General features: G+C 38.9%; 1 protein-coding gene across 5 annotated transcripts in view; it reads right to left on the bottom strand.

Annotated features, from left to right (window-relative positions):
• Positions 1-385: 385 nt before the first annotated feature.
• FAM110B (family with sequence similarity 110 member B) overlaps positions 386-22,676 on the bottom strand; it is a 116,240-nt gene continuing 93,949 nt past the window's right edge. For 4 of the 5 annotated variants that reach the window (XM_042465231.1, XM_042465235.1, XM_042465233.1 and 1 more), the window contains one exon: positions 386-3,355. In XM_042465231.1, coding sequence (XP_042321165.1) covers positions 1,896-3,008 — 1,113 coding nt within the window. In that variant the 5' untranslated portion in view covers positions 3,009-3,355 and the 3' untranslated portion in view covers positions 386-1,895. Of the gene's footprint in view, positions 3,356-4,770; positions 4,882-22,676 lie in introns of all 5 variants that reach the window. The other variant, XM_042465232.1, reaches the window with a different exon arrangement.

Below are 22,676 nucleotides of genomic sequence, written 5' to 3'. Positions count from 1 at the left end.
AGTTTACCATTTCCTCCCAGTTGTGGTCTTGATAAAAACACCTGACACCCAGCTGTTTTAAACAAGGGAAGTGTACACTGGAGGCAATAAAAATTTCTTCTTGGAAAGGGAGAGGGAGGGGGCTTTTTCCTTGGGAATGCCATGGTACTAATCTTCTTCCATATACAACTATTATTTAAAAAAACAAGTATCAAGCATGCCACATACTAACAAACATTTCATATAATGTCTACTCTGGTCCTAGGGTAATAAGGCGAGAAGTATATTTTTATTAATTATTTAACTGTGAGATTATCTTTCAGCTATTACATCTTATTTCCTTCTGGTACCCCATTTTAAAACAGGATGTTAATTCAGAGAGAGAAGCACATAAGCAGCAGTTGCACCAAGAGCTGTTTATTAGCATAACACTTTTTTTAAAGATCTCGTAAGAACTGAAATATGTACAAAGTCTTACAGCATTTACACAATAAAAAGTTTCCTATTAGCTGATGAAGTATAAGATAGTGCTGTAAAGTACTTCAAAGCATGAAGAATAATCATAATCATAATAATGAAGCAGACCACTGCACTTTCAACTTCTCTGCTACTCATCACAACTGTCACTTTGACATGACAGTTAAACCATTGGGAAGACACAAGATTGTCAAAAAAGGTTTAACAGATTAACGTGCAGCACTAAACATTGTAGGGCAAGGGAAGAAGAGAGGAAGACAAAACAAAACAAAACAAAACAAAAGCTACATACTGTCTTGTTTCTACAGTTTCCTAGAGCTGTAACAAACTTCCACAGCCTTAAAGATATAACATATTTAAGACAACATAATCACAATTTCTCAGATATAGTTCAGCTATATTGAGTGTTCAGTTTCTGGGTAAAGAGGCTCTTATACTGATATGGCTGTGTACTTCCATTTTCTGTTCATGAACTGCTCAAACAGGGCTACAAAAATGTAGTCAATAGCAGGAACTTATAATCATGATGTGCTTTTTCTAGTTAAAGGCATTCAAGATCAGCAAACAGGATCTAACAATTCATGTCAAAAGTTTAAGACAAGGAACCTTCCTTCAAAATGTCACCCATGTTTTTTATGTGCCATTTTCTCAGCCTCATTCCAAAATATCCCTTGATTAGTGAAACCAAGACATTACAATTCTTTTTATACCAAACACCTGCAAGAGTAGTTTATAAACGTTGAGATATTTTTCTAGAATACTTAGATTGTTTGCAAAAAGGCTGTGTGTGGGAGTGGGTGGTGGTGGGCTTCAGTGAGATTATTAAAACAGAAAACAACAGAGCATTTCTTTCACAGGTAAACAACTTTTTCAAAACATGAAAGAAAAAACAACTGCATTATACATTGGGAATTTATGGTCAGTTCATTCAGTCCATTTATCCCACAGACTACTACACTGTTCTAGGTAAGGTTTTATGATGACCTTATTTGGCAATTTCCTCTTTTAATACACCTTAATTTAACTTCAAAAGATACCTGTGTCTTAACTATATCTGTGCTTAAGACACAAAACTGGTATATTTTTTGAAAAAGAAAACCCATAGGGGATTACAGGACTATTAAAAAGAAGCCATATAACCATTTAATGTAAACAATTTATTCAGAAACAAAGCCCTATTTAGATTCTGGTCTTAAACTTTTGGCAGACAATGTGTGTATATGCTCAGCCAGGCTCTGTAGCTAGTTATTGTTCAAGTGGAAGCCAGGTCAGTTCACATGTTGACAGGCATGCAACTTGAAAACATTGCACAACAAGCAACACAAAAAGAGATCTGAGAAGTGTATTAAGACTTCAAGTAGACTTCACAACCCTTCACAACTGAATATTCACAAAGATATAGTCCTTGCTTGCCTCCCCCCACCCCTCTGCAGATTCACTCACACATGAGATACTTTCTGTGACTCCCTAGCTTGCTTGATGCTGTATAACCACTTGATGATTCTGGCATTTCTTTCAATTGCAGAAATGCCATATGGCACGCGGTCATTGGCACTGTCATCATTTCTAAGGTCACTGTTGCTGTCCTGAGACTGTTCACAGTCCGAACTGATCATACTTGCACTGCGAAAGTTGAGAGAGATAATGTCAGAGTTAGCCCTTGCAAAATTTTCCATCCCAAGATTTTCAAGCTCTTCAGGATCCAGTCCACAGTAATTAAAGAATCTTTCAACATCTGCATCGACTCGAAAGTATCTGTCACTTAGGTCTGACTTTGAACGCTGTAATGAAGGTCGTCTGCTGACTCCACAACTGGATTCCACTGCATCCATCTCTGGTGATTTTAACGTGGTGATGGCAGCAATTTTGGGTTTGGGGGGTAGAGGTGGAGCAGAACTACTGCAGGGTATTGCTTTTAAGGGTTTACTGCTAGATACTTTTCTAATGTCTGAGGAACTATGAGAAACATGCAAGAATGCCTCTGGTGACTGTCCCAGTAGCCGTCTGCTCACACTGGAGTTGCTTTCTTGAGGACTGTTACGGCCTTGGGTGGGGTAAACCTTTAAGGATTCTGCGAATGAGTGCCGGTTAAGGTCTCCTGACTCAGACTTGTGGGGTGGCCAGTTGCGTGAACTATGTTTGTGACCCGAACCTGAGCTGGATCCCTCTGAGCTATTGATAATGTTTTTCAAAATCTCCAGCTTTAGATTCTCCCTCTGGACACCACTCTCAGTCTTTACATTGTTACTGAAAACTTTCAAGGTAGGGCTGCCCAAGGACCGCTTAGTTGCTGGGCATACTGGCGGCTTGGGAAGCACTGCTGGCTTCACTGGTTCTTGTTTGGCATTGATGACTTCTTGGCTCTTTACGTATTTTGCCTTGTCAGCCTCCAACCTCTCCACGGCACTAAGTCTTTTTGGATTAGGCTCAGCCTGCCTACGAAAATAGTCAGGCCCTTTGTTTAAGATGCGGAGAGGAACAGCTGAAGTGAATGTGATGGCAGGGCTGACGGGTTTGACCATGCTACCTGTCTGTAGTGTCTCTGTAGGCATGTTTGGTGGCCTTTCCCCGGCAGCCGTTTTGAATTCCTTTCTGGGATCTTCTAAATGCACAGTGCAGAAACATGTATATTAAACCCAATGAATAGCAGATGAATCTCAGAATTTGAGGGCTAGCAGGAGGAGGAGGTGCAGCAGCAGCAGCAGCAGCCGCACTTCATTTCACACCTCATTAAATGCCACGGTGTTCCTTTCTCTCCCCCCCACCCCTGAAGACAGCTTTTGCACAAAAAGGCCACCAGAAACAAGCCTATATGAATCCTGTTCTGCTGGCTTCTTTCTTCTCAATGAAGGATGTGGAAGTCTCTGCGGTTTCTTTGTGTTCAACTAGAAGCAGTGATCTGAAACGTAAAATAACCAACCACATGTTAGTAACAGTGTATGATATCACAGCTATAGCAACAAAGATATCTCCCTCTACACCCTTCTGTCTGTTGGTTGAGCTACAGAAGGGGCTATTCCAACCAAAGCATCCTATCATACTTTCACCTAGTAGCATGTATGACAATAAGGCAGCCAGGAAGCCTGGGATTTAATGCTACAAGATCCCTCTGCTCTCCATTAACTTATATACAGGTATATTTATGCATTCTACTGAGATGTCCAAAGTCTAGGGTTAAAAGGATGTAAAATACTAAAATGATAGACCCAGGCTTTTAAGTGAATTCACATCCTTGCATTCACAGGCTGGCTTCCTTTGTGGATTCTTGATTCCTTAAGGCCATGCTGCTAGTTCTGCTGGATACTGGAAACATGGTAAATAGATAGCATGAAAAGTACTTTTTAGCTGGGAGAAATAAATCCATCGTTTCCCTTGCTATATCTATCTCACAAAAGAAAGAGAAAACTGTAGCTGTAAATGTTTTCGCTTAGTGATCTAAATTTGTGTGTTCTGTACTAAACAAAGCCCTATAAAATTAAAAAAGCAATGCTTCTTGTTGTACTTTGTAAGGTACAAATATTCATCATGAACATAACAACTAGATTCTGAGGAAGTAGGCTCAGGTGTATGAAAGTTCATGCTACCAGCTTCTTTCTTTCAGTTAGTCTCAAAGTTGCTACAATATCTTTTTGCATGCATAAGAACAATGACTTTATTACAGAGATCTCTTGCTCTCTCACATCTCCAACCACCAATGTCACTTGTGCAATACTTTATGAAGCTTTGCAAATTTAACCTCTTGAGTGGGAACTTGCTTGCTTTCTCCTGTACGTGCTAGGCCTCCACCTAGCCCCAGACCTCTTTTTGCCACTACTTCATACCTGCTATGCTTCCCCTCTGTCTATGCTTACTGCTTTTTCCGTACTGCTGTTATTTCTGTTACTGCTATTTTTCATGGATAAGTGGTATTACTTGACTATGAAATAACGCAAGAAGAAAAACATGGAAACCAAACTAAAGGTTATAGGTCACTTGGTAACTTGGTCGGGTTATAAACCGCTGCTGTTTGCTCCATGAGGGAGCCGCTGCAGCCAAACCACGCGGCTCCCTTACGGAGCAAAAAAGAAGCTCCAAAATGGAGCTTCTTTTCACGGTGCAGCGAGGCGCCGCTGGCGCACTTGCGACATCATAGGCACCATGACACGTCTGGACGCTATGTGTCCAAGACATAAACAAGGCGGCGGCCGTCTGGAACGGCCGTCGCCAAAAAATACGTAGTGACTACGTATTAGGGTTAGGGGGGTGCGGAAGCACCGCACCTTCCTAACCCTAATACGTAGCCACTACGTATTTTTTTGGCGGACTGTAACCCACCTTAACATCCATGTGGTACTGTTCTCACAACACTCCAGCACCTGAGCTCTAAAGTTAGAACCATCCAAGCCATAGTATTCCCCATCACTATGTATGGATATGAACAATGAACTGTGAAGAAAGAAGGTAAGAAGAAAATCAATTCATTTGAGTTGTGGTGCTGGAGAAGAGTGTTGAGGATACTCTGGACAGCCAAGGAGACAAACAAATTGGTCCTTCAACAGATTAAGCCAGCAATTTCTCTGTAAGTCAAGATGATAAATAATAATAAAACTTTTATTTCTATCCCGCTTTTCTGTGACAAGACAATCAAAGCGGCTACAACATGTTAAAATTCACATTTACAAATTTATGTCCCAAATTCCCCCCCTTAAAACAGGATTAAACAAATTACAATTAAAACATCTATTAAAAACACAATAAAATACAGCGAGGACAGAGCAGTGGGCTGATACATGATGTGGGGGGCAGTCATTCTGTGGCCGGGCACTTTTATTCAGGAAAGGCTGAATGATCAAACTGAGGGTATCATACTTTGGCCACATCATGAGAAGGCACAACTTATTAGAAAAAAACAATAAAGCTACAAAAGGTGGAGGGATGTAGAAAGCGAGGTAGACCATATGCTAGATGGATAGATTCAATTAGGAAGGATCTATCAGAGGCATCTGAACCTGCTGTGTGTTTCTCTCTCTCTCTCTCTCTCTCTGGGGAGGGGAATTCAGCACCTTGGACAACTACTTGAAAATTCAAACTAAACCTCAGAAAGCACTCTTGGCTTGGCTGCACTGACACAGAAGCCAGAATTTCTTCTGTCATAAGGCAGTTTCTTCTTCTTCTTACCAGTACACATTAAAATTTCCTTTTAATAAGCTAAATATGCTGCCAACATGGGCATTTAAAATAATTTGATAACATTTTACAGAATATATCTAATAAATGTTGTACGCTGAACTGCAAGTGAATTGCTTTTTTTCTAGGGAACATTATATGTATATAAAATATTTAAATATTTATAATTTCTTCCTATAAAGTTAACATGCCCACAATTCATATCCATTATGAATTCTTATGTTCCCTCTTGGTATAACCTACTTATTAGGATCCCATTAAATGTTCTTTATCTGACACTTTATAGCAAAAAAAGGTTTGTTGTACTTCTTCAGTTGGTGATGAAATAAAACTGCAGTAAAACTTCAGTAAAACCAAAATTAAAATCATTATGTGATACTGAGGACATTTAATATACATTACTAGGGAAATCATGAAGCACTAAGGCTACAAAATCATTACGCAAAATACCATACTGAATACTCAACTAGAAACTGAACATAATGGTACAAAACTTAAGATCTCTATGCACTGTGGTATGGTAGCTTTCCAGCTGTACAAATATTAGATTTAAGCTTTTGGGTTGTTTTCTCCCCCCTGAGGCTCAGGAATAAGTAAACAAACAAAAACATAGGATGTGCCACTTATATTAGGAGAGGATTACATTTTTTTAAATACACACTAGCTCTTAGATTAATCTTGCAAATATATAATACCATCTATAGATTCCCAAATCTGTTGTTCTGTTTACACATCTATTTATCTTTTGACTTCCTAAGAATGAAATTGAGTTTCAGCTCTCAGATTTTCCTTGATGAGAATGTAAAAGAATGCTGGAGGGGGACTTTGTTCCAGAACGCTGCAGGAACCAAAGTTTTTGAGGACTTAAGTCTACTACACCAGATGCAGATAGTGTAGTGACTAGGAACAAACCTTTATAAATAAGAATGTGTTGGTTGCATGTGTGAAAAGCAACAGAAATACAAAAAATATGGGATGAGATGACAAGTTCAGTTTTAGTAATGGTCTTTGGGGGACAAAGGAGCTGAATAGACTGGCTTGAAGAGCTGGCATATGGGCAGCGTGGGGGAGTGGCGTCTGGATGACACATGCCCTGATACCACCCTACACTGGCATCATGCCGCCTGCCCAACCGCATGGTGAGCGGCATCATGGTGCTCCTTTGGTGCTGTGTTCACATGACACACGCCAAAAGGAGCGCTGGAAAGTGCCACGGTGGTGACAAGGGTACCTTTTTACCTGCTCTAAAAGGAGAGGCATTTTGCCGTTTCTTTTAGAGCTGGCAAAGCGCTGGATTGGGGCTGCATTGTGCAGTTGCCTTGGCCTCGATCTGGTGCTGAAAGGAGTGGTGTGGAGCCGTTCCTTTGGGGTAGTCTGTTTTGTCCCAAAGTTAGGAGAGAATATGGGTGTTAATTACTTTTATAATATGTAATAATAATAATAATAATATTAATAATGGATTTTATTTTTATCCCACTTTTCCGCGATGATCAAAGCGGCATACAGATTAAAATTTCAACATAAAAATACATACATATCGATAAAAACAATGTAAAAATATCACATTAAAAGCTATTACACAGCCAGCTTGGTTGAAGTGATCCAAAAACATTGCGAAAGTCATTACACAATAGGGGGAGAGGGCATAATATCACATCTCATGGGGGGAAAGCTTGGTGAAAGAAAAAGGTCTTAAGGTTCTTTCTGAAAAGGTCCAGGGAGGTGGTGGAACGGAGCTCGTCAGGAAGGTTGTTCCACATTTTTGGGGCCGAGATGGAAAAGGCCCTTTGCGAGGTCGCCGCATATTGTGCAGTTGGGACCTTCAGCAGATTCTTCCCGGCTGACCTGAGTGTGCGGGGCGGATTATATCGGGAGAGGCGGTCCTCCAAGTACCCTGGGCCCAAACCATTTAGGGCTTTATAGGTAATTACCAACACCTTGTATTGGGCCCGGAAGCGAATAAGCAGCCAATGAAGATCTTTCAAGATAGGTGTTATATGGTCTGCCCTGGAACATCCAGCAACCAATCTCGCAGCCATGTTCTGCACTAATTGAAGCTTCTGGGTTTGGTACAAGGGTTGCCCCACATAGAGCGCATTACAGAAATCCAATCAAGAGGTTACCAGAGCGTGTTCTACAGTTTCAAGGTCCCCCCCGGTCCAGGCAGGGTCGCAGCTGGCGTATCAACTGAAGCTGATAACAAGCGCCTCTGACCGTCGCATCCAACTGAGATGTTAGTTGGAGTGATGAGTCCAGAAGCACTCCCAAGCTGCGAACTGAGTCCTTCAGGGGGAGCGTGACCCCATTCAGGACAGGTGGACAAATTTCACTACCTGGGCCTGGAGAACCTATCACTAGTACTTCCATTTTCTCTGGATTCAGGCTGAGTTTGTTTTCCCTCATCCAGCCCATTACCGACTCTAAGCAGGCATTTAGAGGATAGATGCCATCCCTAGTCACTGCATCAGTCGGGGACACAGAGAAGCAAATGTGGGTGTCATCAGCGTACTGATAACACTGCGCCCCGTGTCTCCGGATGATCTCTCCCAGCATTTTCATGTAAATGTTAAATAGCATGGGGGACAAAATAGCTCCTTGAGGGACACCAGATGTAAGTTCCCTCTTATCGGAGCAGACATCCCCCAGCTCCACCATCTGGAATCTACCTGAGAGGTAGGAACGGAAACACTGGAGCGCAGTGCCCCCGATACTTAACTCCCTCAGGCGTTCCAGAAGGATACCATGGTCAGTGGTATCGAAAGCCACTGAGATGTCCAAAATCACTAACAGGGACACGCTTCCCCTGTCCATGCCCAGATGGAGATCATCGACTAAGGCGACCATGGCAGTCTCAACTTCATAGCCCGCCCGGAAGCCAGTTTGAAATGGGTCAAGAAAATCTGTTTCATCCAAGATCGCTTGGATGTACATTGTGCCACACACATAAAACATCACACTACACCTCAGTCTCATGAAGGCTTTCTTGGCTAGTTTATCTGGTTGCCATCCAGCATCATACTACATTGCAGTCACTCCCTCCACCATTCTTATGGTTACCTAGACACCTTGGCTTTAGACAACTTAATTCCTCTTGCCTTTGTCTCCCAATATGGACATCATTAAAACTGAACTTGCCATCTCTTCACCACACCCACAAGTTTTAAATTTCTGTTGCTACCCACACATGCAACCACCATGAAGCAGGTTTATGCTACAGTTTCTTTTTCTCAGGTCCAAAACATAAGGCAGAAATAATCTATTGTTTTAACTGCCCCAGCTCAGTGCTAGGGAATTCTGGGAATGTAGTTTTGTGAGACATTTAGTCTTCTCTGTCAAAGAGCTCTGGTGCCACAACAGACAACAATACCCAGCATTCCCTAGCACTGAGCCAGGGCAGTTAAAATGGTTTTAAACTGGATTATTTCTGCAGTGTGTTTTGGACCTCAGTCACAAAGGTGCTACAAGATCCCTTTGCAAACTATTTTATGAATATATTTTTAATATTCTATCGATCCCTATATTGATAATTAATATCAGGATGGAAGATATGGAATGGAAGATCTAAGTCACAATCTGCAGATCCCTGGTCATCTCTGTCTCCATCTCTCTCTCACACACAAAGAAAACATTTTATGCAATATATACCACAGAAATAGTGGTATATATTTAAAAATAGTGTAACATATTAGTAAAATAATTGCTTGCTCATAACCATGAAAGACTTTGACCAACCTTGAAATATATTTTGTTTTTCGCTTTTTTTGGTCAGAAGTCTACAAGTAAGCTTTTAATGAAATATATTTTTATCTCCTCCTTTTACTGAAGCTAAAAAAAAAACCTATTCTGCCTGAGATAGGTAAATCTCTTGCTTTAGATTCCAGCTATAGACCAGTTTCCCTGATAAATGTGGATGGTACAATATTGCTGTGCTGTCATGTGGTCTCCCGCTTATCTTTACCACTATTGCGTATCAAGCTGAGACTGGGTTTACATAAGGCCATCAATGATCAGATGATGAGTTTTTAATTGATCTACTGGCTTTATCTAAAATAAACAAGATCTGGCCCCTGAGGAAAGCTTTTTGCAAGGTGTAATGGAGACCGTGGGTATGTGTTTTGATTAAATATGGATTTTGCCCAAGCTTTGTTTTTTCATGGCTATGTTGATTTATTTATTCAATTTATATCCCATCTTTCTCCCAGCATGGGATCCAAGGTGGTTTATAATACTGATTAAGCTAAGTACAGCTAGATTATGGCGCCTTGTCTGTTTTTGATCACTAATGGAGTGTCACTAAATAAATAAGATACAGGGTGCATGTCTAGGGTATTATTATCACATTTTCCTTCTAATCTAGCCCCAGAGCTTATTGACAGTGTACATAATATATTCAATTGGTATATATACTCTCTCAATATACTGTATCCCCACTCCCCCTGTTTTATGGTTGGAAATTTAATCAATATTTTAAAAAAAATAACAAAGCAAGATACTAACCTGCTGTGTTCATTCACAACACAAAATATTCCAGACAGACAATTTATAAATCACAGGTTTTGCAATTACAGTCATGGCTGTTGGCTTCATTTTTTGTGTAGATTTATTTTAAAAATTGTTCAGGGTTTTTAAAGAAAACTTTCACATAAGCAGTTACTGAAAGTTTTTAAAGTGAGTACTGAACCATGATCTGTTACTGTTTAGTAGACACTTCTTTTCCTGCGTTTGCAACATAATACTGTACCAAGTTTTGAGAGATACCCACATTTCCCATTGACACTGTAAAGAATCCCTGAGAGGTAGGGAAGTCAGCAATAGCACCAAAAATGTTTAGGCTGTTAAATTTCTATGAGTTGTATCTCTCTGTGTTGCTCTTTGATACCATAGCTATACAGTATTAGTTGAATACCATCTTCTTATGACTAGGAAATAGAAAGCTGGCTGATCACAGTGCACTGAGGCCTCTGCTGAGAAATCCTGCTCCAAAGTATCAAGTGTTTCCTTGGGAGAGAGATGGCAGCCCAAGAATAAAAGAATGAACAGAATTAACTCAGCAGATTGCATAGAGGATTAGTGTGGACCAAAGAATACTACATTAAGAGGTACTCATATGTTATCTCTGTAGAATTTTGCTATTTGTTTGTTTGTTTGTTTGTTTGTTTGTTTTGAAAAAAACCAGTTTCACTAAAAGGTTAAAAAACTTCCTGTACTTTCCAGAAGATTGCAGAGCAACCCCAATTAAAATCTTTGCTTTGGCTGAAGTAAACAATTTTGCTCATTAATAGAGGCCCTGTTATAAGCTTGTTGATTCAGCCCACCCTTGCAGCTGAAATGTCTATATAAGCTGAAATGTTTTGTGTGTACAGTATTTGTTTTATCTTATTTGATAAACATTTTGATACCCATTTCCTGGTTCTTTTTTTCCCTGCATATTGGAAGATATGTCTGCTGCATAACCAAGCTATGAATTTACAAGAAATGGAAGCCTAAGAAAGATCAGACATACAGTTGGCCCTCCATAAACACAGATTCTATCCATGGATCCAACCATCCATGGTTTGAAAATATTCTAAAAAGCAATGAATTCCAAAAAGCAAACCTTGATTATGCTATTTTATATAAGGGACACAATTTCACTACTTGATCAACCATGGATTTTTGTATTCATGGGAGGGGGTCCTGGAACCAAACCCCAATGGACACCAAGGGCTAACTGTATTTAATCTGCCCTGTCAGTTTTCATATTCTTATATGCTTCTTATTGTTTATACTTAAATTTTTCCCTAAAAAGAGGACATACAAGTGAGATTGTGGGAAGCAAACTTGGGTCAGACTTAATTAAGACAGTGTGTATATCTGGTCCATAAAACAAGACATGTGCTCAACAGCAAATAACATCTCCTTCAAACTCCAAAAGACTGGAAACCAGAGTTACAATGTGTTCTTTTTTCATATAATTTCTAATGTGATCAAATCACTTAAGAGTTCAGAATTCATTAGTGAAATGTAATCCTGTTTTCTGAATAGGGATTCATAAAACTTTATAGGACTGTACAGTACTTCCTTGCATTCCAGTTGCTCCTTAGAAAACAGCCTTGGCAACAATAAAGATACTGTAAAGGTTACTATTTATTGCCTTCTCTTCTTTCTCTCTCTTGTACTTTATTAATAATTAAAACTCTTTAGAACTTTCCTGTAAGTGTATCCACTGTAGTTTTCTCAGGAGACTGCCATTACAGAATTCTCAAAGCACCCTGAAAGTGCAGGGAATCCACTTGGTGCAATCAAATTGTGCATTACCAACAAATATAAGCAGAGCAAAATGAAAACAGCAACAACAAAACTTTAAAGCCACACATTCCTTTCAAATAAGTTTAGCTTGTTTGCAAAAGTAATAGATTTTCAAAGAGAAAAATCAAGATTCTAGAACACTGTATTTGGTAGACTCCCAAATAATTTAGGTTGAAGAAAAGCTATTAGGAGACAGAGAAACTAAAACTACCCATAGCTATCAAATATGGTGAAAATGAAGAGAGCACACCATAAAAACAGCAACCCCCACCCAACAAACATTTAATTTAGATCAGAGGTGGGAAGGCTGAAGGGCCTCCTAGCAGACCTGCTCCCTCCCTCCAAAAAGTGTAAGGCATGGTTGCCATAAAAATGGCCCTGGGTGGATATATGAGCCCACAACCCACACTTTGTTCATCCCTGAATTAGATAAACTAGGATGATCCTGAAACATTTTGGTCCAAGATATACTTTGAAGTATTTTTCAGAGGAATAAAAAGTCTGCAGAGATCTCTGAAAAGTATGCTTTGAGCAAGCAGTTGCCAGTCATTTGTTCAAAACATACTTCTCAGAAACACAAAAATATAAATTTGGCTTTTTGCTAATATATATTGAGTTAATTCCACCTTATTTAACTGGATAAAATTCATATTTTGCAGGGGGTCAGTTTTAGACCTGTTCTTCCTTCATTTACATCAATTAGCCGACGGGCAAAAGAAGCTTATCCTGGCATCACCTGAGGCTTCATGTTCTTGAGGCCCTGGAGGTCAACTGAGCAGTCTGAAACTTACTCCTAAGTTTTAAATTCTCACACTACAAAATAACAGGCACTAGCAGAACAGATTCTAAAGAGCATACTGTGATGTAATGTAGCTTGCCTACATGGACAATTTGGTTGGCCAAACTGCAGATGGGGATGTGGCTCATCTGAGATGTTTATGTGAATGAGGTCAATCAAAATGAAAGCACTGTGTGGTACATTAATTGATAAAATCTGGTCCATCTGGCAGGGATGGCTTCCTTTTTAAGTAATTATGTCCAACTTTAATACATTGCACCAATAGTCAATAACCCCCCGTCCTAAAATTGGCAATATATCAGTCCAGTCTGTGTCATTATGTGTCATTATAATCTGGAAGTTTGCTTACTGAAATTCAGTAGTGGAAATCTATACTGTATTTATTGGTTGCCCGTGCATAAGAACATAAGAGTGCTGGAATTTGTTGCCATTAATTGCCTTCAAGTGAACTATGACTTACTGCAACACTGTGAATGAGAGACCTCCAAGAGTCTTGGTCATTAATAGCCCTACTTAAGGCTTGCAGACTCAGGATTGTGACCTCCTGGATTGAGTCAATCCACCTCTAACATGGTCTTTTCCTACTGTCTTCACCTTTACTATTATTGTCTTTTCCAATGTCTCAGGATATTTCAGGCTGGATTTGATTTAGAATCCATTTACTGGTCTTTCTGGAAGTCCACAGAACTCTCCTCCAGAAACACATTTAACAGTTAATTCTCTTCCTGTCTGAGTTCTTCATTGTCCAGCTTTCACAACTGTACATAGGAACTGGAACTACTACAGAATGAATTATTCTGATTTTGGCATTTAATGGTAATGATTGATGTAAGAGTGCCACATATAGTTGAAATGTGCTGTTTCCTGTTCAACTAGTCTTTCTTCAGAATGCTTCATTGACTTCAAAACTCAACACTAGAGTTTGTATATAATATATATGTTAAATATACCAACATTAAAATCAGAAATATAATTCTACTACACTAATTCTAATCCTCAACTTCAAGTTGTTCTTAAAATCTCCTTAATTATGCAGTTTGTACAATAAATAAATGTGATTTTCCATGAGAGGGACATATTGAATATGATCAGTCCCAACTGCACACACCCATCCTGTACCTGCCTTTGCTTGCCATGATTTAATATTTCATTTTTACCTGTCATTATTTTTGCCCCAATATCTGTTGGCCACAACCTGTTTTACCAGCAATGTAGTTCTCTGAATCATCATCTTCTTCTTGTTGCACTGTAAGGATGGATCTTGGATCCAAATGATCTGCTTTTAATTCTTATGATCCCAAAGTGTGGGTGCCCTTGAGCTCAGCACTCTCAGCTGACTTCAGTCTCTGTGCAGACAGAGAATTGTTTCTGGTATTCCAAGGACCCTTACACAGATGCCATATATTCAGCTTGCAAAAAATCTCTGGGCAGATTAACAGGGCAAAACACAGTAGGAGACTGGCACACTGCCCAGAATCTGTTTTTAACTTCTTCAAAGTCCTGTGTATCCCCCCCCCCCCCGCCTGCTTTCTCTCTGTCAGTTTCTCTCTCTCTTTGCATGTGCCACATGGTCTCTTGTGATACCCAGTTTTTCTCCTTTAGAACTAAATGGCCTATTTGCTTTGAAAGCTTTCAGTTTGGCATTTTTGACATCCAGGAAAATCACAACTCAAAAATACCAGCATAAAAACTTTCCCTTCCCAACCCTCTGCCCACTATCAGAGAGGAAGGAAAAGATGTAGCCAGGATTCCTCCCCCCCCTTTTTTTCTGGCTTATGTAAAATTTACAGTGTTACTTCTGTGTTCTCATTTATAGGTACAGTAAGTGCTTTTTAAAAAAGTTAAAGACTTATAAAGATAACTCTCTTTCAGTGCTATTATTAAACCAGTGAAGTTGCTTCTTCATTGTGCCATCGTTCCAAAATTTTAATATTTTTGATTTTCGGTAAAATCTCACACAAATATTGACATATTACTATCAGTAGTAAATCCACTTGTTGAATGGTAGTCTAGTTAAGACTACCAGAAGGATCCCAGCTAGCATTAACAATGATTTATTTGGTGAGTAATTTAGGTAATGGATTCTAACTTTTAGCTAGGCAAGTCACTCTCCCTAACCCAACAAACTACATTGGAGAAATAGGATTTCATATCTGTTTCACTTCTTTGTTCATAGCTCCCAAGGCCATCAAGAATTAATAATTTGGTTTTTCTCCCCTTGCTTGACTAAAACTATGGTTTAAAATCCTTAAGACATGCAAGAAATATCATAACTCAACTGACAAAGGTATCTCATTCATGGCATCTTCTCTGTGGAATTAATTTATGTGGGGAGCAATTTTAGGCTTAATTCCCACTACCTTTTAAACTGGATCGCAAATCGGTTTGAACTGGTTCAAGTGACCTTGGTTCCCACTTGAATCAATTCTCTGAAGCAATTCTGGGGGGGGGGGGGGGGGGGGGCATGCTCTGGACCCATTTAACCCACGTCTTTTTGACGCTGATGCTTTCCGTGTCTTTTGGGATAAATCAATTCTGTGCAAGTGTGAACCAGATGCATATCGGAATCAATTTAAATTTGTCCTTAGGCCAGCTGGAACTGGTCCATTTTGAACCAATTCATTTGTGAATGTGAACCACAAGTGGGTCATTTTACAGGGAAAAAATGTGATTTGGGCAAATGTAGTGGGAACCATGCTCCGCTGTCAAATCGATCCATTGATTCGGATCGCAAAACGCTTTTTTTGTAAGTGGGAAACCCTTAGTTTCCCAGAGTGTTAATCCTTTTAAAGGGAAACAAAAATATGCAAGTTTGAAAGTTAAACTTGTTAGAGTTCAGCTTTCATCAGCAGAACAACGAAAGCATGAGTCACATTATTATTTTAAATCTGCCTTCCTAAAGAATAAAGACTTACTTTTTTGTAGTTTAAAAAACAAATAATAATGGCATTAATAAATAAACACATAACAAACTAAACTATCCTATCCTAACTGGTGATGGTTTGGGTAATGAGATGAAATCGCACAATCTTTAATATAGCAGGAAGAAACCACAACAATTGACTGCCTGAAGCAGTTTAGCATCTTGGGAGAGCTGTTAAACTGCCTCCAAAATTGAGTGACAGGAGCCATATGATAGATAGAATGAGTGAGGGAGTCTGTATCTGTATAATAAGGGCAAGGAGAATATAATGCATGACTTTCCCAAGAATTTCCTATAAACATTCAGCAAGTCTTCTTCTTCGTAGTTTTTATGTGCTCAGGAGCAATCCCTATTTCAGAAATTCTTTCAGCATTGATTGGACAAACTGTTTAAATAGCTGTTTTCATTATTTGCATTTTAGTATTGAGTGTTAATAATGCTAAATTTTATTTAAACCAATTTAATATTGTAAATCCACTTTGTGAAGACTTTTGCTATGACTAGTAGAGTATAAATAATTAAATAAATTAAAATTAAAAAGTTTATAAATCTCCAGGGTACTGGCAGGCCACCTTATCACATTTATAATATTTAGAAGTTATATCCTCATATGGGTTGAAATGAAATCTATACAGTGCACTCCTATCAAACTGGAATTCATTTCAAGCTTCAACACATGATGTTCATCTTTTCTAATTTAACATATCAAACTATAGTATTTGGCATGTTTATAAAATTTATAGACCCATTTCATAAATAAACACAATATATATTTGTTTTGTACAAGCAAAATTGAAAAACACTGAATACTATGCTTCCAAAGCACAAGTATCTAAGTTTTGTCCATCCCCAAAAGTAGAGGAAAAGAAATGATGAAAAGGGGGGGGGGGGAACCATCCACAATTTTTGTGGCAAACAACAGAAAACATTTTAAAACACAAGTATTCCCACAGAGTCACAATTCACAGAATTTGGATATTAAGTTAAACTTTATAACAACACTGAAAATATGTTTGTGTTATCTCTCTACTATACTGTAGAATTAATCTATGCTGTAGCAATCAAACCAAACCCAAACTCCTTCATACACAAATCTTATAATCTAGGGCAATGCTTATTAAGCTATCTAATTTGGGCGCTTCGCAGTGTGACATACTGTTTTGAGTGTTGGACTATAAATTTGGAGACTAGGATTCAATTCCTGTTTGGCAATGAAAACTACTGGGTGACCTTCGGCAAGTCACATATTCTCAGCCTCAGGGAAAGGCAAGGGCAAATATCTTCCAAACCAATCTCGCCACAAAACTCCCATGATATGGCCTTAGGGTCACCATAGGTTGGAAACGACTTGAAAACACACAACAGCAGGATTCCAACCTCACTCGATAGGCAAGAGAATGCTAGTACATTAGAATAGTTTCTTTCTTTCTTTGAAAATCTCCAAGCATCAACAGTTAATGGCTTGCAGATCAGCACTGGTTCTCAGACAACCACTTCGAGTTGCACTGATCTAGAAGACACCTTACATTTAGATGGAACGCATTGGTGTTAACAGATTCTTCATGAAACTTTAAGTAGTAACGGTGGGGGGGGGGGGAGGGAAGTAAGTTGTTTGACGACGTGGCATCATTTTTTCGCACTCATTCACTCGGAGGACATGCTTCCTACATGTTTTTTGGGGGGTTTTTTTTGGGGGGGGGGCTATGTGGCCATGTTCTGGAAGAGTTTATTCCTAACGTTTTGTCAGCATCTGTGGCTGGCATCTTCAGAGAGTGCTGGCATGGATGAACAGAACCACATAGCCTGCAAAACCCACAAGAAACTATGGATGCTGGCTGTGAAAACCTTTGACTTCACATGATTCACTTTTTCTCCATTTTAACATGTTGTTCTCACAGATCAAAAATAACGACACACATCTCTTCAAATTTTGAAGACTAACTGGTTGGTAACAACAGAGAAAATGCAATATGATGAGGTGGTAATAGGTCAGTGGAAAAGAAGCTGCAGCTAATAGAATTAATGAAGGATCTTTCTATTTATAGGTCTGTCCTATGCATGCTTGTTTATAAGGAAATTTGAGTAAATCCTGTGACACTTAATCTGGAATAAGAATGTTTAGAATAGCAACCTTGAGGACAAACTACATGTTGTACTAAATGCATAATTCAGTGTTGTATGATTCTTTTCTCAGCTGTAACTAGTAGCATCTCTCCTAGCTCAAATAGCAGCTTTGGACAGAGGTAATTTTGTGTCAAGGAAAAAGGTTTTTTTAACAAAAAAATAAATAAAATAAAACTCCTTCATACCTATGATTTTTGTTCCCCTCCATGATAGCAATTGCCCTTTAAGGAGAAACCATACTACACTACACATGCAAAACTATATGATTTATCTAAAGTGTAATTTGTTCCCTAGATTAGTAAATTTATGTATGACAGGTACTTTGCAACAGAAGAAATTCAGGTTTATCTCCCTCAAACCTCCTGTCATGTTATATACTGCTGACTTACTTTTTTGTCTTATTACTATATTTATGTCTCTTAATCCCTTTGGTAATGTAACAGCTTCTGTCACCATGGGAGATCAAACACTCACCACTAGTTCATGTGCAAAATCAAAATGTGGTAATTATTATCAATACAGTGTGGGGGCACTGTAGTTATGAAAGAGGTTATGGCCTAGAATGAAGCAATCCATTTCTGTTTAGTAGCTAGTCACTATTTCATGTATAGAAAGAATGCAGTTATTGTTACCAGAAAAAATATACATTCCACTAAGACAGTGGTAGCTCCTCTTTTGGTTTTAATTCCAATGAAGTATCCAGTGTGTTGCCCCCTATGTGCAAATATCACTGTAGATAGCTTCTGGACTAAAATTCAGAGTGAATTTACTGTCCTATTCGCAGGGGACTATCATCCACCACTGCTCTAAGGACTGGCACTGTGCAACATTAATGGATGGGTTAAAAGTATTATTGATGTTTGGCAAAATAGAAACAAGCTATTAAATATGAAATGTCCACAGAGGTTTAGACAGTGTTCAGTATGAAATGTCCACAAAAATATAGACAGAAGAAAGTTTCTATAAGAATGTTCCTAGATTGAGATGTCTATGTAATTATCATTCGAAAGGGGAGTATACAGTCTTAAGGGGAATGTTGATGTTAATAATAATAATGTTTATTTATATACCGCTTTTTCAAATTAGATCAAATTAACCTGTCTACTGGATGATACTTGGCAAACGTGGCAACAAAGCCCCGATCTAGACGGCCCTATAGTGCACCCTCATCATGTGCTAGGGGTTGTCTGAGGGCGCATCGCCCATACGTGCCTCACCCCTAGCACGTGATGAGGGCGTCAAAATGGCGGCGCCCTGTACACATGGACGTCCACACATTACACCCACATTAGTAAACCTCCAAATTAGCATGCTATAACATGGATCTCTAGATAGTTAACATGAAAGTCCATTCCAGGGTGCTGCAGGGGAAACTTTCCCACAGATCCCCCACAAGCCTAATTGCCTCATGGAGGAAGGAAGATTATAAAAATGGCAAGTATCCCTCCTTGTTGTAATCCTCCATATGCATTTATATAAATACACTAACACCTCAAGGGGTGTGTGTGTATTTATATAAAGGCAAACACAGGATAATATAGGGTGGTCACACTCATTTTGGCATTTGTACCAAATGCTTCCAGACCAGAGAAGAGTTGCTACAAGGGATGGTGGCCTTTGGGATGAAAAATATCCTTACTCCATGCTCTATAAGATCTCAAAAGAATAAAAAAAACAAAAAACAGCAAAAACAAAAGAAAATCTCAAATTAGGAAGCTGGTAAGCAGATTGGAAGGGAGGAATAATAAAAGTCATTCCTGTAATTAATTCTGTGAATCAAGACTGTTGTTTGAAAATTTCAAGGAGAACAAGGGGAACGTGTTCTGAACAATGGAGAAGAGATGTATCCAATTTGTCTATCCACATTACAAGACTGCAGAACACCCACTGTGGAACACAAGTTTAGTATCCCTTATCTGGAATTCTGAAATCCAAATTGACCACATGGGTAGCTGAGACAGTGACACCTTTGCTCTCTCAGTGTACACAAAATTTGTTTCATGAACAAAATTATTAAAAATATTATGTATCAAATGACCTTCAGGCTATGTGTATAAGGTGTATACAATATATAAATGAATTTAATGTTTAGACTTGAGTCCCATCATCAAGATATCTCATTACGTATATGGAAATATTCCAAAATCTGAAATACTTCTGATCCCAAACATTTTAGATTGGGGAGACTCAGCCTGTATAACCTCTTTTGCTTTGCGAAAGATAAACTTCCAAACACTTACAGTACCCATTCACTTAGCACTCAGTCAGCTTTTGAAAACAATGTTGGTATTCAGCAGTAAAGGCAAACAGTGATCAAGGGTGGGAAATCAAATCCACTTACAAAATATTCAGATTTATCAAACCTCATTTGTAGTGGCACAAGCAGGTCACTTCTGTTTTTTTTAATTTGGTTTCAATGAACTGCATTCTGGGTCATTCCTCTCTATGGAAACAATTCATAGAAAGCTTGGCATGACTCTCAGATCAAGGCACTTTACAAGAAAGCTGCTTTCATGATGCTAGGCAGTGTTTACAAATTACAGAGAAGGATTCTGCACACTATGGTGAATGAGTTTGAACAAATGCGTAGCATTTTGCAACTTATCAAATGCAGATGAAATGCAAATCCTTTCTGTGGAAGGTAAAAAAAGAAAGAAAAATATCAATACCACACAGGCTCTAACAATACTAGCTACTGGTGTATTAAAATGTATATCAATATCAGGTTATTAGAAGGTTTTATACAACTGCATGCACTTTCAGGATGGTAATGGCAGAAGCAGCCCATTATGCTAGTGGCTGCACATTTTCATAAGTAGGATAAAAGTATTGTTTTCTGTACCAACCACCAAAAATCAGCACAAACATTTGCTTTATTTTGAATGTGTGTCACCTTAAATACACATTTTACATACCTTTCTACATGCTCTACATACTTTGAAATATATATCATCTGAAAATATGCATTTGAAACACATTTTTTGGACCAAAAACCATTATCACAAAATTTGGGAAGTACAAAGAACTAGTCCAAATCTGTTCATTGATTCAGGAAGCATGAATAGGATAAGTTCATTTGAAAATGTGGAACTTGTAGTCCAAAGACCCAGAGAATACAGAAGGAAGTATTCTCTTCTCTTAACCATTTTTTGAAAATGTTCAGTGAGGCATTTCCTTTGCCAGAGATTTTTAGAGATTATTGACAGCTCTTCCACACTGTAGAAATAAATAAGTCTGATATGACTTAACTGTCATGGCTCTATCCTATGGGAGCCTGGAATTTGTAGTTTGGGTAAGGCACTGAGCCTGTTCTGTCAGAGATTTCAGATGCCTCACCAAACTAGAGATCCTATGGTTGTGGAGGACAGAATCATGACAGTTAAAGTGGAATCACATTGCTTTATTTCTGCAGTGTGGCTACCCCCAGAGAAGAACTACCCATAGCAATAATGATGCCTGCATCCCCTGCTCCTGAGATTTGCATGCAACTTACAAAAAGACAGAATACAATAAAACACATATAGTTATGAACTGTTGCACCATCCGTGAGGTCTGGCATGTTCATACACTGTCTACTATTCTCCCCCAAGCTGAGTACCACAATTCCTGCTGTAGCACCCTGTAACTTTGGGTGAAAGATCCTTATATGTAACCATGTATGAGTATATACAAATGTATAACAATGGCCTGTTACAGACAGGGCAAAATAAAGCTGCTTCGAGTCACTTTGGAGGTATGGTATTTCAATGATGCACTCCAGTCCTTAGGACCGGAGCGTGGCTTTGGTGCGGCTTTTGGACTTTTAGGACGCATGCATCATTGAAATACCATACCTCCAAAGTGACTCGAAGCAGCTTTATTTTGGCCTGTCTGTAACAGGCTACCGTGAATAGTAGTAGTAGTAAAAAAAATAATCCCACCCATCATGATAACCCATGGCTTACTGTTACATATGAATGAACCCACTAGTTCAGAGAAAGAACACCCCAGACCATGCCTAACAAAGCCAGTTGAATTTCTGTACTAATAGCTTGACACAGAAGGATTAGGCTGAGAAATTCATCCAGATGGCATCTGATCTTCATATTGGGACACTAAAAATTTCAACAGTAAGCCAAGTGAAAGAAATGCTCAGTTATCTTTTATGCTTTCTAAAATTCCTCTTTTGCTAATTATTTCTTGCTACATATAATATGTAGCAAGATATGATAATTTCTGATATTCTTCACATCAGAGGATTAATTTAAAGTGGAGTTGTATATGCAATGAGGGATATGGGCTGCTCTGTATATATCCAACATCCACCCGCAGCGTTTGTTCTCCACCTTCAACTCTTTGCTTAAACCTCCCTCTCCTCCGGTCTCTTCATCATTCTCTCCTAATGACTTTGCTAATTATTTCATCTCTAAGATTACCACTATTCGTTCTGAGATAGTCCCTCCCGATTCTTCTTCTGCTCTTAATCTTCTATTGCCCTCGCCTAAAAAAATTTCTGTGTTTCCTCCTGCTTCTTTGGATGAACTATCTACACTTCTGAACTCTTGCAAACCTGCAACCTGTCCTCTTGATCCATTTCCTACCATTTCCTACTCGTCTTTTAATTTCTGTAGCTCCCTCTTTTCTGCCCTCGCTTCTCCATATCTTCAATCTCTCTCTCTCTACAGGCTCCTTCCCTTCGGACTTCAAACATGCTCTCATTTCCCCAATTCTGAAAAAACCTTCTCTTGACCCCTCCTCTTTGTCTAGCTATCATCCGATTTCTCTTCTTCCCTTTCTTTCTAAGGTTTTGGAATGGGTTGTTTATTCTCGCTGTCTTGAGTTTCTCGAAGCCAACTCCATTCTTGATCCCTTTCAGTCTGGTTTCCGCCCAAGGCATTCCACAGAGACAGCTCTCACTAAGATCTCAAATGACCTTTTACA

This window comes from Sceloporus undulatus, chromosome 4, assembly GCF_019175285.1.
Source record: "Sceloporus undulatus isolate JIND9_A2432 ecotype Alabama chromosome 4, SceUnd_v1.1, whole genome shotgun sequence".
Classification (NCBI taxonomy): Eukaryota; Metazoa; Chordata; class Lepidosauria; order Squamata; family Phrynosomatidae; genus Sceloporus; species Sceloporus undulatus.
This window is presented reverse-complemented; position numbering and strand designations above follow the sequence as displayed.